Below are 14812 nucleotides of genomic sequence, written 5' to 3'. Positions count from 1 at the left end.
CTTCCCAACGATATCAAGATTTATGTAAGTGTATATCTGCCTTCCTAACGATATCTAGATTTATGTACGTGTATATCTGCCTTCCCAACGATATCTAGATTTATGTTCGTGTATATCTGCCTTCCCAACGATATCTTGATTTATGTAAGTGTATATCTGCCTTCCCAACGATATCTAGATTTATGTACGTGTATATCTGGCTTCCCAACGATATCTAGATTTATGTACGTGTATATCTGCCTTCCCAACGATATCTAGATTTAAATTATCAGTGCATGATTACCTGAGCTTAATTGTTCACAATCCTCATCGATTTATCTCCCAATTCCAAAAACATGTGTATTAAAAAAAACAAATATGGCTTAACGCATGCATTTATTTACCAACACAATACATGCAAAAATTGAAACTTTAAAAGTTTTTTTGTTAGTTTAAATTATTTTTAATCATGTTGTGTTGTTGTTTTTTCTAGCTATGACGCATATCGCCCCATTGGTGCCAAAAGGTACCACGTGACATTGAAATAAGAAGGTACGTGGTACCTTTTTGCACTAATTGGGCGATATAATACTGATTCTAAGTAATTGGTATAAACCGTGTTTAAAAATAATTAATTTGCCGAATATTCTCTTTGAAAAATTAAACTGTGTTGAACAGTGATACATGTAAAGGAAAAAACGTGTACCTATTTAACAAAACAACTGTAAAAAAACAACATCAAGAAACGGTGTTAACTATTTCAACACCCACACACAGCGTACGTATATTTGCTCCACTTTTTATAACCAAGATTACACAATCGAGTCGACAGCATTCTTAAGCGGGTAATTGTCCGCCACGATGACCGAGCAATACAAATACATGTAATCGAGCAAATATTTCTGATAAAAATCTTATATCTTTGTTATTATCTAAATGAGATAACCGTTTGAATTATCAGCGCATATTGGTTGAGTAACTTCAAATGTCTAAACATTCCAAACCAGTCATCATTAATTCAAGTATGAACATAACCTACGTACCAATTAATCTTGCATATGGATTGAATTGGTCCTGTTGCACATTCAAATTATTGTTATATGTGTTTAGAACAAAACAGGAAATCTCTAATGAAGACGAACATTCTGTACTATATATCAGGGCGAAATATCATGGTCAAGTAACAGTATAAACTTTATCTATGGATCTTAATTGTTCTGTGATTTTTATAATACCTGATCAATATAAATTTAAATAAAATATGTGTTGATACTTCAATAAGATATAACCAAGAAAAGTCCTGTCCAAGAACCTTTGATATTCGAGGATGAACACATTTCCGTGGGGAAAATAACTTTTCTCGAAATTCTAAGTAAACGTCTTTAATCAAACTATTTTAATTGTATTTTCAGAAATACACTTTCTAAAGTTTCTTTGACGAAATGCTTAGTAATACATAGACATGTTTGTAAATTAGCATGCCTGGCAAAAGCCAATTTGTCAAAGTTTAGTCAGGCGGACTATGCCTCACAATTATGCAATTTCCAATTCGAAGACTTTTATTTTTTAAGCAATTTAAAAGGTGCACAATTTTTGTTCGCCCCTCCTTACACCACGGAATGAAAAAAATAGCAGTTATTATGCAGCGTACCTGTATATATTTGTATCTTAGTTACATACAATTTTTACGAATTGTTGAATTATAGTATATATGTGTATACATCATAATGCAATTAACTTGTTTTTATCTATTATTTATTCTGTTATCTGAAGTCAACAACAACAACATAACGGCTAAAATAGAACGCTGACCTCTGGCAGACGATTGTTGTTTTATTGATCAGCATTTTCCAAATTTTTATAAATCCCTTCGGGACAATTGTCTCGCTCGACAATAAACGATGTGTTATTTGTATCCAAGCCGTCATAGTAAATGTTTTGTGTTTGTTGACATAAGTGCTATAAACTTTTGGGTTAGGTATGTTAAGGGTGATTGAGCAAAGTTTACTCTGAGAATAGAAACTATATTGTTCTTAAATCACGTTGATCAACTCGTTTATGGGTCGCATGACGTCAATAAATTGTATTTAAGGTATTTTTTCACAGGGCAAAACACAGAAGCAAAACAATCGCCGAGCAGCAAAGGAACAAGTAAGTTCATCTACTTTTTCTAATGTATACATGTTTGTATAATGAATTCATTAACGATCTGATAGATTTCAACTTTCTAACGGTCTAGTTAAAAGAAGTTTAGCGTATTTCACTCAGTGTGTATGCACCCCATATGTCGTTTATCAAAAGCGCATGTCATAATATACAAGATACTGTAGGATAGTATTATTATTATAAAACTTCAAGCGAAAACCTCAGGCGAAACTTAATCCAACATATTGCGCAAAGCGACCCTAATAACCATACATTTTCTGAAAACACATTCTAAGCTGTATTAATTTAAGCAATAAAAATGATATGTTATGTTCAAACCATGACAGAACTCGACACAAAACGTTTTTGCTACTTCTTTTTTTCGGCCGTTTTATAGTGGTATGTTACCTGTTTTAGGAAAATGTTGTACCATAGTCTCTAACTTGATCATTTTGCAGGGTTTTATCAGTGAACACTTATGCTAATCCTATCGATATCTCCAAAAGATAAAATCAGAATAACAGTATTAAGTGTAAAACATGCATTCGAGTAAATTGTGATGTTTTTTATATAGCGTACAACACTAAGTCTACATGACTCGATTATTTAGAATAAATTACCTGTACCACTTTCTTATCATAAGTGCACCGCTTTAATCTCCGCGATTCAATATCAGCTTTGTATAATTATAATCTCAAAATTGTACGTTTTCTATCAAAGCAGTGCAACGCTTCAATCACAGCAGTATGTTTATTCATTTACCACTTAGATGCGTATTTTGACACATTTGTAGTCCCTAATAAAGGTAAATTTATATAAAGACCGTTCTTACTACATGTAGAATGAAAGTTTTAGAAGCTTAATTTCCAAACCTTAGATATTGATGAGCAGAAACAGCATTAAACCTGAACAGACTGCGAGTTACTCACAGGCTGTTCTGGTTTTATGCACATTGCACATAGGCATTTTCAATATGCCTCTGAAAGGGAAAGGTTTAAATGGTCCGCTGCAATGTATCCTCAGCACGGGCCCGAGTATTTACGTACTTAGATTAATCACTTGTCTGATTACGCTAATCTTATTTCAAACACGCATATAGTTTGAGGATATTTTTAATAAACAAAGCGTGCTACTATGCGCATATTTGAGATTTTTTATATTTCTCATACGATTGATAAAAATGATCAATCTTTTAATTAATAATAGTTCATTTACTTACAAACAAAGAGTATGAATAACATATTTAAGTTCATTCCTTTCAGATTTCGTGAGCAAAGTCTAATATTAAACATATAAATAAGACGAGGTTCATCAGAACAACAGTAACATGACTAGACTGCTGCTAAGTGTTTGTGTCGTCTTGATGGCGACAACTTTGCTGCAAACGACTTATGCGCGTCGCCATGGAAGCAGACAGAACAATAAAGGTAGTCACATTTCCTTTTGAAAATGAAACCTTCATGAAAAATATGATCAAAATGCTTTGTATTAATACACTTCAATGTTTGGTAATGTTCTGTTATAATAATATCACTATTAACTTATTTATTTAATATACTAAATTAAATCAACTCAAGGGGCGTTATGCAAAAAATGCGCCAGCAAGTTTCCGGGTCATATTGTGTTAGCAATACCAATATGGTATTCCAATGTTTAAATAAGTATTGTACAATATAAGTTGATGCACTAAAAATATTCATACATGTAAGAATAATAAATTAAAAAACTTATTCAAGAAGTTTTTTATAGAATGAAATCTATAAATTTGTATTGTCTACGATGAAGTTAAAATCTAATACGTGTTAATAATTAGGCGTTCTTACAACCAACAACCAAAACATGCTTCGTTTTAGTTTCCTTAAAATGGTATAACATCACGTTGTCTTGTCAGCAATATTGCATTAAAAACACAATCTGGCGAAATGTACAACAATAAACCATTAATGTGTACTAAATAAGTATCTTTCTTAATGATCTGGATTATTAAAGCACTTAAACCAAATATTTTGTTCCAGTTAAACTAAAGCGGTTCTCTTTCAAGTCGCGTGAACAAAAGGAGTTTCGCGACAACAAACTACCTGAAACACTGGACTACGACATTGACATTGAAGGATTTCCTGTGACAACGCTCGAACTCGTTTTGAACACAAGGATGAATGTACCGGAAGGTGAATTTGGAAACGAAAGAAACGGTTTCCCGTAAATCTAACAGACAACGGGTGAGTTTATTATAATTTAAACATTAAACTTGTGTAATGAAATATAAATTGTTTACTCTTTACACAAACCATGTCATTTAATGAAGAAAATATTAGTTGTAAATTAGGTAAATTGTACTGCTTAAAAACAAAACACGTCCGAGAGAAAACGAGCAAACCCTTAATTATAAAACCATTTCAACGAAAATATAAAGCTGCAAAGCCTTGAAAAAAAACACATCTTGAAATGCAATCATTCGTTTTCGAAACATCATATTATTAGAATTTAGCATGGTGGGTGCTTTTGTTGACTTTACCTTATACATCTCGCTAGGCTTAGCATCATGGTGAATATTATAATTTACCGTATTTGTTTGCAGACCAAGAAGGTCGGCATATACACGGACAAGAACGGGCATGGATCTTTTGCATGCGAAGCGACCAAAGGCAATGATTGGCAGTTGAACTGCGATCTCGTAAGTTAAAATTTCGACGGTTCGTCGATATTCCATTTAAATACATACCTCCATCAGGATTTCGCTACAAAAAAGAACAAAACAGTTTGCTAACGGTGGCTTCCAAACATGTTTACAACATGTATTAAAATCGGAAATAAAGTATATCAACCTTAAAAAGAAAAAAAACTTTATTTTAGATCTACCTAATCAATTTACTTGGCTTAATTCTTATGTCATCAGATGGTTACATTTGTTTTATGTTTATGATGTAATTGCTGTAAACCGTCGATTTTAGAGCGGCCTTGTTTACTTCAATACCGAAGCGTGTTACATTGGAGGAGGCGTAGAAGAGGCGGAGTGCGGAAACGCTACCACGGAAGGAGAACTGTTAACCTTCTACCCACCCGATGGTACAATACATAAATGATTACTCAACGGTACACGCTTTTAACAAAATTGGTAATATTTGTGTTGCTACGTTTACTTTATTCAAGGATTCAAAGTAGTTGAACTTGTCAGTCAAAACACGTGTACTCTCATACATGTTTATAGAAAAGTCAACGACTTCACCATGCCTTTTTTGTTTAAGTTGAGAGATCAAAGCGTTCCGTTGCCACGCACCATACAGCAGATTTACTGGCTCGTGGACGTCGTTCCATCCTCCCTTCTCCTGGTTTTAAGGTCGTTGAAATGGCATTTGCGTTGGATGCCGCATTCATGGACCAGTACGTAATTTTATATATTTTATCCTCACGAAGTAAATGCGTGATATAAATGATATTTCTCTGTCTACACGATTGCAACACTTCTTCTTATGGAGTCGTAGAAGAAGTCCGATTATTAATATTGGTTGATTGATTTCTGATGTATTCTTTATCATCATTTAAAGCGCCTTCTATAAAAATTAATTATATACACGCAAAACAATGATACTATGACTCGTATTTCGTCCGTAATATCGATTATCTACTAAAATGTATGTCTTCGAATATAACATTGCTTAGTGTTGCTGCTGTTGTTTAACTATGTTTATGTATCTTCAATTGAATGTTAACTAAAATACAATTAAAAGTTTATTGCAACGCAGTGTGTTTTATGGGTGAGATAAAAAAAAACATTTGAACTGCATGAGCACCGTGACTTGTTCTTCACAATTGCTCCAATTTTAGATTTTACGATCGCCATCCCGGAAATACGGCGGCGGCCCGAGAAGAAGCTGAAATTTTTATGGCCCTTTTGGCAAACGAGGTAGGCACTTGATTTATTGTGACTTTTGAAAATCTTATCAAAGTGTAATAGCCTTGCAAATGTAAGAATACATGTGAACAGATTAATAAATTCGTTTATTAATCAACAATTATCATATTATGTTTGAAATAATATTACATATATTTTCGGTTGCCTCAATCACTTGCTGGACAACAATAACACTATAATTGTAAATTATAATCGATTTGATAATATTCACTTGGTAACTGTATTTTTGTGTCATTGCATGTTTATAACGCAAATAAAAATATAATACAGATGAATGTTTTCTACGCATCCGTTAAAGAGGCCTCTAACGGTGCCCTCGACCTTTACGTTTACCCTGCGGCCGTCGTCTACCCAAGTGTAAGTATTCATACATTTGGAGCAAACGTAACTACCGCACAAGCGAATCATATTCTCGTTTACTATCTAAAAATAAAGATAATTCTTTGAGTAACAAACAAACCTCGAATATTTTGTTTTACGGTAACATAGCAACTCACATTTGTAAACACAAGTTACGTAAACGCGATTTAAACGTTTGTTAAAATACTAGTCAGTTCCTTGCGTGCAGTGCAAGTAATAACATATTCGTTTTTCGTGGTTTCATAAATTTATTTACATCAATATCACTATGTTCATAATTTCAGTACGGGTCTGATTTCGCCTGGTCCGCAAACCACAAAAGTGGCACTACTCTTTTATCGGGTACTGCCTTTGACGCTGATCTGAGAGCGTTTTTCAGCAGTGGCTTCACATCCAGGCAACATGAGCATGCAATGGCTCTTACTGGGTACGTGTTTATATTTATTTAGTTTACACAATGAAAGTTTTACTATTGGGTAGCAAGAAATTTAAAATTTGTTCTACGGATTTTAGCCCCGCCCCCAATAATGGAGTGGGAGAGCGAAATAAAAATAAATACTGTTTTATTCTATTTATTTTTAAACCCTGACCACTTAGAAACATATTTTGACGCATTTGTAGTCCCTTATAAAATTATATTTAATTAAAAACCTTTCTTACTATATTCAAGTTTAAAAGGCTTCATATCTAAACCTAAGATACTGATGAGCAGTCTGTTAAGGTTTTATGCTGTTTGCACATAGCAATTTTCAGGCGAGCGAAAAGCGAAAACTAAAAAAAAACATATATTGTCTATGTAAATTGATAAATTTTGCCAAATAAATGCACTATATCATCCAAATACTAGCACAGAATCATTTAGTTGTAATACCTGTGTTTTAACTCTAGTCCAATGTTTGTAAAAAACTAAACAAAATAGTACCCAATAGATGTTTTGCTTATTCACACCAGGTAGTGATTACTTAATGTTAACATGGTACACACAGTGTTATGTTTATTATCAAAGTTATTTTAGAAGCTAAGTATTCTGTCAATGATAGTCAAATAACATGAAACAATAAATAGTACAATAAACATCAAACTTGTGAAGTGATTTTTTTCGCTTTACATTTTACAGCCTGTGCCTTTAGATTGGAAAAATCGCGATAGACCAAACAATTGGGAAATATTTAAATTAATTATTATGATTATGAATAACAGGATACGAATTCTTTATTAGTGCATGTTAATTTGCTTCATAAAATTTATATTATTACGTGCAATGGAATTAAACTGCTGAGTGATAAACTCAATAAACCAATTATGGAGTTCATTCAAAACTTTTACTTATTTTAGGGGGAAATTTTGCCAGATTTTTTTACAGAAAAAGTTACTTTTTGCCATTGGGAAACATACTTTTTTACTTTTTGCAATTGGGTAACAGCCTGTTAAAGGCTGTAATTTTGGGCAAAAAAATCACTTATAAAAGATATCTTGAATCTGTATAAGTTTCTAATTATCATAGGTTATGGTATTATACAATGTACGATGGATTACTTTTGTTAGTTTAGCGATGTCAAATTAGAAATAAGAAGTTTAAGTTTTGCATAGAAAAACAAACAAACAATAAATTCCAAATAAAATTTAAAAAGAAATCAATGGGGAGTAAAAGTTTTGTATTTTAATATTAATAGCCAATCAAATCACAGTAAACTTGTTGAGTTCCAGAAAGTTTCTTTTCTTTCACACTTACGTTAACTTCATGTTGTCGGGGCCAAATGTACACCTTGGACTTAAACATCAACACTTTAAACGCATTGGAGTCACAGTTTAAACTTATAAAGGGCACGCGTGTAGAATTTATAGTATATTCGACAATATGTTCGTCTAGTTCAACGGCAACACTCAGTTGCATGTTAATGTTTGATATTTTAACTTTATCAATAACACCAAGTTTTTTTACAGACTTTTACAAAACGGACGCATACCGGCAACATTTTACATACTGCTGAAGATGCGACTGCGAGAAATAAATTACTTAAATCATCTGTGATGCGATGACTCATTGTCATCGGAGGAAAAATTACATCTCCATGTGTGCTTTTGGCCGAAACGACTCAACAAACAAACGCCACCATTTTATTACCATAAACCAATCTAATAACGCAAAGCGTTACAACACTATATGCCGTAAAATACGTGGGCTAAACTAAACTAAAACATTAAACGAATATGTGAGCAGCAAAACTGTTGATGCGGACAAAAAATAAAAATATGTTTATTTTGTTTTAAGATTTTTACGTGCGGCAAATCCGAAGAACATTTAATCGATTTGTTGTGGCTTTATGAAAAGTAGAAATGATCTATTTGTATTTGCGTTCGTGTCCATTCTCTTTTAATAGGTTCACACACAGTTTACATGTAATATTCTGGTAAGTATTATAGCAACTTCTTATATATTTCCCTGAATACCTGTAACTTTATTTTATTTACATTTTTGTCAAACCAAATTCATGGCTGCAGGTTAGATCTCCTTGGCAGCGATGGAAGCAGCGGATTGCTAGGATACGCCTACGTGGGAACAGTATGTGTAAACACTCAGTACAAGTACTCCATCAACGAGTACACCGCCTCCAACGTGGCGTGGGTGGCGTCACATGAGCTGGGACACGCGTAAGTCTAAACAACATATATTTTATACCGTGCAATACAATACATTGATACTCATCATGATAACGTAATGCTATATGATTCGTTAAGTTCTTAAATACATAGAAGGCACATTGAATGAAAACGTTTTATTTAAGGATCTGAAAGATGTATGCATTATTTCAGCAATTTATAATTGTTTGATCTTGTATTATTCACAGACTTGGTTCTCAACATGACCAGTCCACCGACTGTCCGGCCGGCAGGAACGTTATGTCAGCCTACCTGTTTTCGCCTTCCTCCACCACCGCGGACACTTACAGCAGATTTTCGACGTGCAGCGCAAGCCAATTTATCACCCATCTAAACAGGTTATGTTATAACAAGACTCATTTTGTGATTAAAGATAGCAATACAATTTAATAGTTCTCTTAGAGCTAGAAATTACCATATGTGGAGAAATAAAAAACTTCGAGTTAGCTATTGGCGATGTGTTCTTATCCGACTTTTTAGTGTTTGAAAATAGTGTTACACTAAGACTTAGTAGTTAATATGTAATTTGACGTTGTTCTTGGAATACTCGTTGAAATGAATTTTAATATATTAAGAAATCAGACAATGCATTGAACACTGTATCATTTAGGGTTACTTTATTCTATCTTGAACTCGTATATAATATAAAATGCATTATTTTTGCACAGCCAGATTTTTTGTCATAGATGTACTGTTGGCATAATCAATTATTGAAACACATATGTTGTCAACAGTAAAACCGACTGCACCGCCCAAAATGGCTTCACGGACGAGCAGTTCCGAGCCTCGTTTTGCAGTGGCCTGCTTGGTCAGCGAGACAACAGTCTAAACTATCAGTGTCAGCAGCGAACTGGTTACGCCGGGAGCACTGTGTGCAGCGGAGTATGTTTTTATATATTTACACTAAAAATCAAAGCATTTATTAAATGACAAAAACGTCTTTTTGCTCTGTATGCACGAGTGCACATACAAGATTTTGGCTAACGAGAGACGCAATTGTATTTCGATTTATAGTTACTTGAATGATTTTAAGCTAAGATGTAAAGCGAAATAGCGGCATGATGCACCCTGCGCATTTATTGTACCCCCTACCGCCCTTCCAGATTCAGAAACACAATATGTGAAAATATGTTAAAATTACATGCATGTGTGCTAACATTAAACAGCAAAGAAACAGGCAATGCTTTCATAACTGAATAACTTGTGTTGAACTAAGAAATTTCCACACATTTATTTAATATATGGACTTTTCTCCAGACACTCTGAATCTTTCGTGATCTCTGCTCTGATCTTTTCTTAACATATACAGCGTACCACAGCTAAATAGTATACATGCATTAACTGTATTATACTAAAATACATGTGTCTGTATATTTTCATGTCGTTCATGACATGATCTTCAATAATATCCAATCAACACTAATTTTAGAGGTATGTTATATTAAATATCTTAGAGTCGCATCTGGTGCCCTCTCATTTAAAAACGTTTGCTTGCATGATATAATTTATTTAACTAGTAACTTTAATTAGCGCCTACAAGTTCAGTGATTTCTTTGTTCACGTTGTCATTCTGGTTGTATTCAGACGATCAGCGGCGACGCGGGATGTTACGCCTACGGTCAAGTTGCGTGTAGAGATGCAAGCGGTGCATGCAGCGTCAGACTCGGATTCGTGTGGAATGGAACCCCGTGCGGTATTGGGCGGGTGAGGGTTAATAAAATGATTATGCAATATGTTTTGTTTATTATTTTCTCTTTCTGTTCTTTTCGTGCAATTGACTTAAAACCACTCCTGAATGAAACCTTTTTGTATTTTCAGATGTGCTTTAAAGGACGATGCGTTGCTAACTTTGATGTTTGCAACTCCGTAACAACCGCTGCTCCAACAACTGCAGCACCTACAACCGCTGCTCCAACAACCGCTGCTCCAACAACCGCCGCTCCAACAACCGCCGCTCCAACAACCGCCGCTCCAACAACCGCCGCTCCAACAACCGCCGCTCCAACAACCGCTGCTCCAACAACCGCTGTTCCAACAACCGCCGCTCCAACAACCGCCGCTCCAACAACCGCCGCTCCAACAACCGCCGCTCCAACAACCGCCGCCCAAACAACCGCTGCTCCAACAACCGCCGCTCCAACAACCGCCGCCCCAACAACCGCTGCTCCAACAACCGCCGCTCCAACAACCGCCGCTCCAACAACCGCTGGTCCAACAACCGCTGCTCCCACAACTGCTGCTCCCACAACCGCTGCTCCCACAACCGCCGCTCCAACAACCGCCGCTCCAACAACCGCTGCTCCAACAACCGCTGTTCCAACAACCGCCGCTCCAACAACCGCCGCTCCAACAACCGCCGCTCCAACAACCGCCGCTCCAACAACCGCCGCTCCAACAACCGCTGCTCCAACAACCGCCGCTCCAACAACCGCTGCTCCAACAACCGCCGCTCCAACAACCGCCGCTCCAACAACCGCCGCTCCAACAACCGCTGGTCCAACAACCGCTGCTCCCACAACTGCTGCTCCCACAACCGCTGCTCCCACAACCGCTGCTCCAACACCCACTGCTCCATGTGATTGTTGTCGTAGAAGGGTCGTATATTCGGCTGCATGCTGCGACCGAAATTACCGTCGATTCAAAACGGTATGCCCATGCTGTCCAAACCCAAGTCCGTTTCAGTTAACTAAGAACTCAATCATCCCGGATGACGATGAGCAAATGTCCGAATAAAACAGCGACGCGAATCCTTTTTGATTACTTGAACTTGTATACAACTAGTTACCGTTAAATAACTACAAATGTAAACTAAAACAATCAATACAATACGCCTTACATTCAATAGGCAGTGAAACAAATACAAGCAAAAAAAACGTTTATAACGTGTTGTTTTTTTAAATATATCTCGAAAAACAGACTTCCAGAGTGTTTCGGTTGGTATATTTCTTCCTCTTTATGACATACATGTACCTCGCGCGTAATGGGTCACGCTTGTGCTTAATTTCTTGCACAATTGTCGGCCAGTTGCGTAGGTAGCCTAACCGTTAGACCACTCGGGACAACTCTGCATAAGAATATCCCCATACATTCATAAAATATAACTACCATTTAGTTACATTGTACATATCAAATATGCTCTAAAAGAAGCTCGTGTTAGTTGTTTGTCCAATCTTTGTTCATTCGACCTTTTAACCAACTTAATATATTTTTAGTAATGCCCGAAAAGAGCATTTAATCCTGTGGCATTCCTAAACATTGAAACATACTTATTAGATATATATGGTTAATATACCATTAAAAAGCAGCTCTATGGCTGTCTGGCTAGCGCAGTAATTGGAACATGTACACTAGCTTCTCACTTAGGCGATCCGAGTTATATTTCCGATCCCAGCAGAATCTGAGTTTGGTTGGTGGTCACCGTACCGGACAGGTGGGGTTACCTCCGGGTACTCCGGTTTTATCCCACAACACAAGACCACACCAAAATTGAAAAATCTTTCTGAAACAAAGAAATAGCTGGAAATTGCATGTATAATTCAAAATTCGTCCAAGCTTTCGTGAGTCTAGTAAGTTAATAAGTAAAAAGTGCTGGGCCACAATCCGGGTCCACACATAACGAGGTCTCTGGCTCTGAAAGGACCGCATGCATTTCGAAGAACATATTAAAAGCAGCTGATTGGAATTTAGTCTAACTTGGCATATCTTCAATCTAGATTGTCTTTTAAAAAGTTCGGTACTTTATTGACTTTGGCTTAAACGATTAACGAAACTGTATTTTAAAACATTCATGTACAGTTAATTCGGCAAACATTTATATCTCTGAAAAATATTGATAACTGTCATTTCGTCGCATTGTGAACTGGCCCATTCAATACCATCATTCATTCAGGGTTATTATTGATCCCGTGTTTGGTTTGTTCAAAACAAAAAACACACCATACACGCTTGAAATATATCTGACCTCTGTAGTTTCATTCTTGCGAGACATATGTTTTTAGACACGTGATTGCTTATTATACAAAACTTCTCCGCTTAATTAAGTGGCAATCATAATAATAACTTTATATTGCAAAAGTGAATCAAATTTTACACCGGACAATTTCGATGAACTTATATGCAATGGTTAACCGGGATTGCGTTTGTCATATATACTAGATGGTGAAGAGTGAAGGCAATCAGACATCAGATAGACTCTTGATGGTTTAGAGTGATGGTCATCAGTTATAAGATAGACTTGTGATGGTTTAGAGTGATGGCCATCAGAAAGACTCTTGATGGTTTAGATTGATGGCCATCAGTCATAAGGTAGACTTGTGATGGCTTAGAGTGATGGCCGTCCGTCATAAGATAGACTTGTGATGGTTTAGAGTGATGGTCATCCGTCATAAGATATACTTGTGATGGCTAAGAGTGATGGCCATCAGTCATAAGATAGACTTGTGATGGTTTAGAGTGATGGTCATCAGTCATAAGATAGACTTGTGATGGCTTAGAGTGATGGTCATCAGTCATAAGATAGACTTGTGATGGTTTAGAGTGATTGTCATCAGTCATAATATAGACTTGTGATGGCTTAGAGTGATGGCCATCAGTCATAAGATAGACTTGTGATGGTTTAGAGTGATGGCTATTAGTCATAAGATAGACTTGTGATGGTTTAGAGTGATGGTCATCAGTCATGAGATAGACTTGTAATGGTTTAGAGTGATAGCCATCAGTCATAAGATAGACTTGTGATGGTTTAGAGTGATGGCCATCAGTCATAAGATATACTTGTGAGGGTTTAGAGTGATGGTCATCAGTCATAAGATAGACTTGTGATGGCTTAGAGTGATGGCCATCCGTCATTAGATAGACTTGTGATGGTTTAGAGTGATGGCCATCAGTCATAAGATATACCTGTGAGGGTTTAGAGTGATGGCCATCAGTCATAAGATAGACTTGTGATGGTTTAGAGTGATTGTCATCAGTCATAATATAGACTTGTGATGGCTTAGAGTGATGGCCATCAGTCATAAGATAGACTTGTGATGGTTTAGATTGATGGCCATCAGTCATAATATAGACCTGTGATGGTTAAGAGTGATGGCCATCAGTCATAAGAAAGACTTGTGATGGTTTAGAGTGATTGTCATCAGTCATAAGATAGACTTGTGATGGTTTAGAGTGATGGCCATCAGTCATAAGATATACTTGTGATGGTTTAGAGTGATGACAATCAGTCATAAGATAGATTTGTGATGGTTTAGAGTGATGGCCATCAGTCATAAGATATACTTATGATGGTTTAGAGTGATGACAATCAGTCATAAGATAGATTTGTGATGGTTTAGAGTGATGGCCATCAGTCATAAGATAGACTTGTGATGGTTTAGATTGATGACCATCAGTCGTAAGATAGACTTGTAACGCTTGAACATGTTGGCGTTATTCATCTGATAACCTTGCAGTATTGTGCAGTATTTGTGTTAGTATTCAGATAGACTTTTGATCGTGCCTTTTGTCACAAAATATTAAAAGTAACATAAACATTCGAAATAAAAGAATATTTCGTACAATATTTCGAAACAAATAAGCTAACACATAAAAATCAAGTTTCCTTATAGCATTCTCACTACTACTCCGTCACTACAGCTACCGTTCGACTACTTCAGCTACAGTTCGACTACCTCATCTACAGGCCAGATATTACATAAATAGTGGACTTAAACTTTTAAATGGCCATTAACTTTGAAACTTAATTGTTGTTCTTTT

The 14812-nt window shown here is 36.0% G+C and overlaps 1 protein-coding gene across 1 annotated transcript; it reads left to right on the top strand.

Moving 5' to 3' along the window:
- The first annotated feature begins 6307 nt into the window (after positions 1 to 6307).
- LOC127851092 (mucin-19-like) lies at positions 6308 to 11791 on the top strand. Its single transcript, XM_052384638.1, has 7 exons — positions 6308 to 6394; positions 6682 to 6824; positions 8900 to 9049; positions 9247 to 9396; positions 9793 to 9940; positions 10643 to 10762; positions 10877 to 11791. The coding sequence occupies exons 1-7, from the start codon at positions 6308 to 6310 to the stop codon at positions 11789 to 11791; spliced, it is 1713 nt and encodes a 570-aa protein (XP_052240598.1).
- The last annotated feature ends 3021 nt before the right edge of the window (positions 11792 to 14812 follow it).

The sequence above is a fragment of the Dreissena polymorpha genome, chromosome 1 (genome assembly GCF_020536995.1).
Source record: "Dreissena polymorpha isolate Duluth1 chromosome 1, UMN_Dpol_1.0, whole genome shotgun sequence".
Lineage (NCBI taxonomy): Eukaryota > Metazoa > Mollusca > Bivalvia > Myida > Dreissenidae > Dreissena > Dreissena polymorpha.
This window is presented reverse-complemented; position numbering and strand designations above follow the sequence as displayed.

What these genes read in the sequence shown, in the direction of transcription:
- LOC127851092 (XM_052384638.1), top strand. Translation starts at nt 6,308, where the DNA reads ATGAATGTTTTCTACGCATCCGTTAAAGAGGCCTCTAACGGTGCCCTC. An exon ending in CATGCAATGGCTCTTACTGG is followed by an intron (nt 6,825 to 8,899) that starts GTACGTGTTTAT and finishes TCATGGCTGCAG; the next exon opens with GTTAGATCTCCTTGGCAGCG. An exon ending in TCACATGAGCTGGGACACGC is followed by an intron (nt 9,050 to 9,246) that starts GTAAGTCTAAAC and finishes TATTATTCACAG; the next exon opens with ACTTGGTTCTCAACATGACC.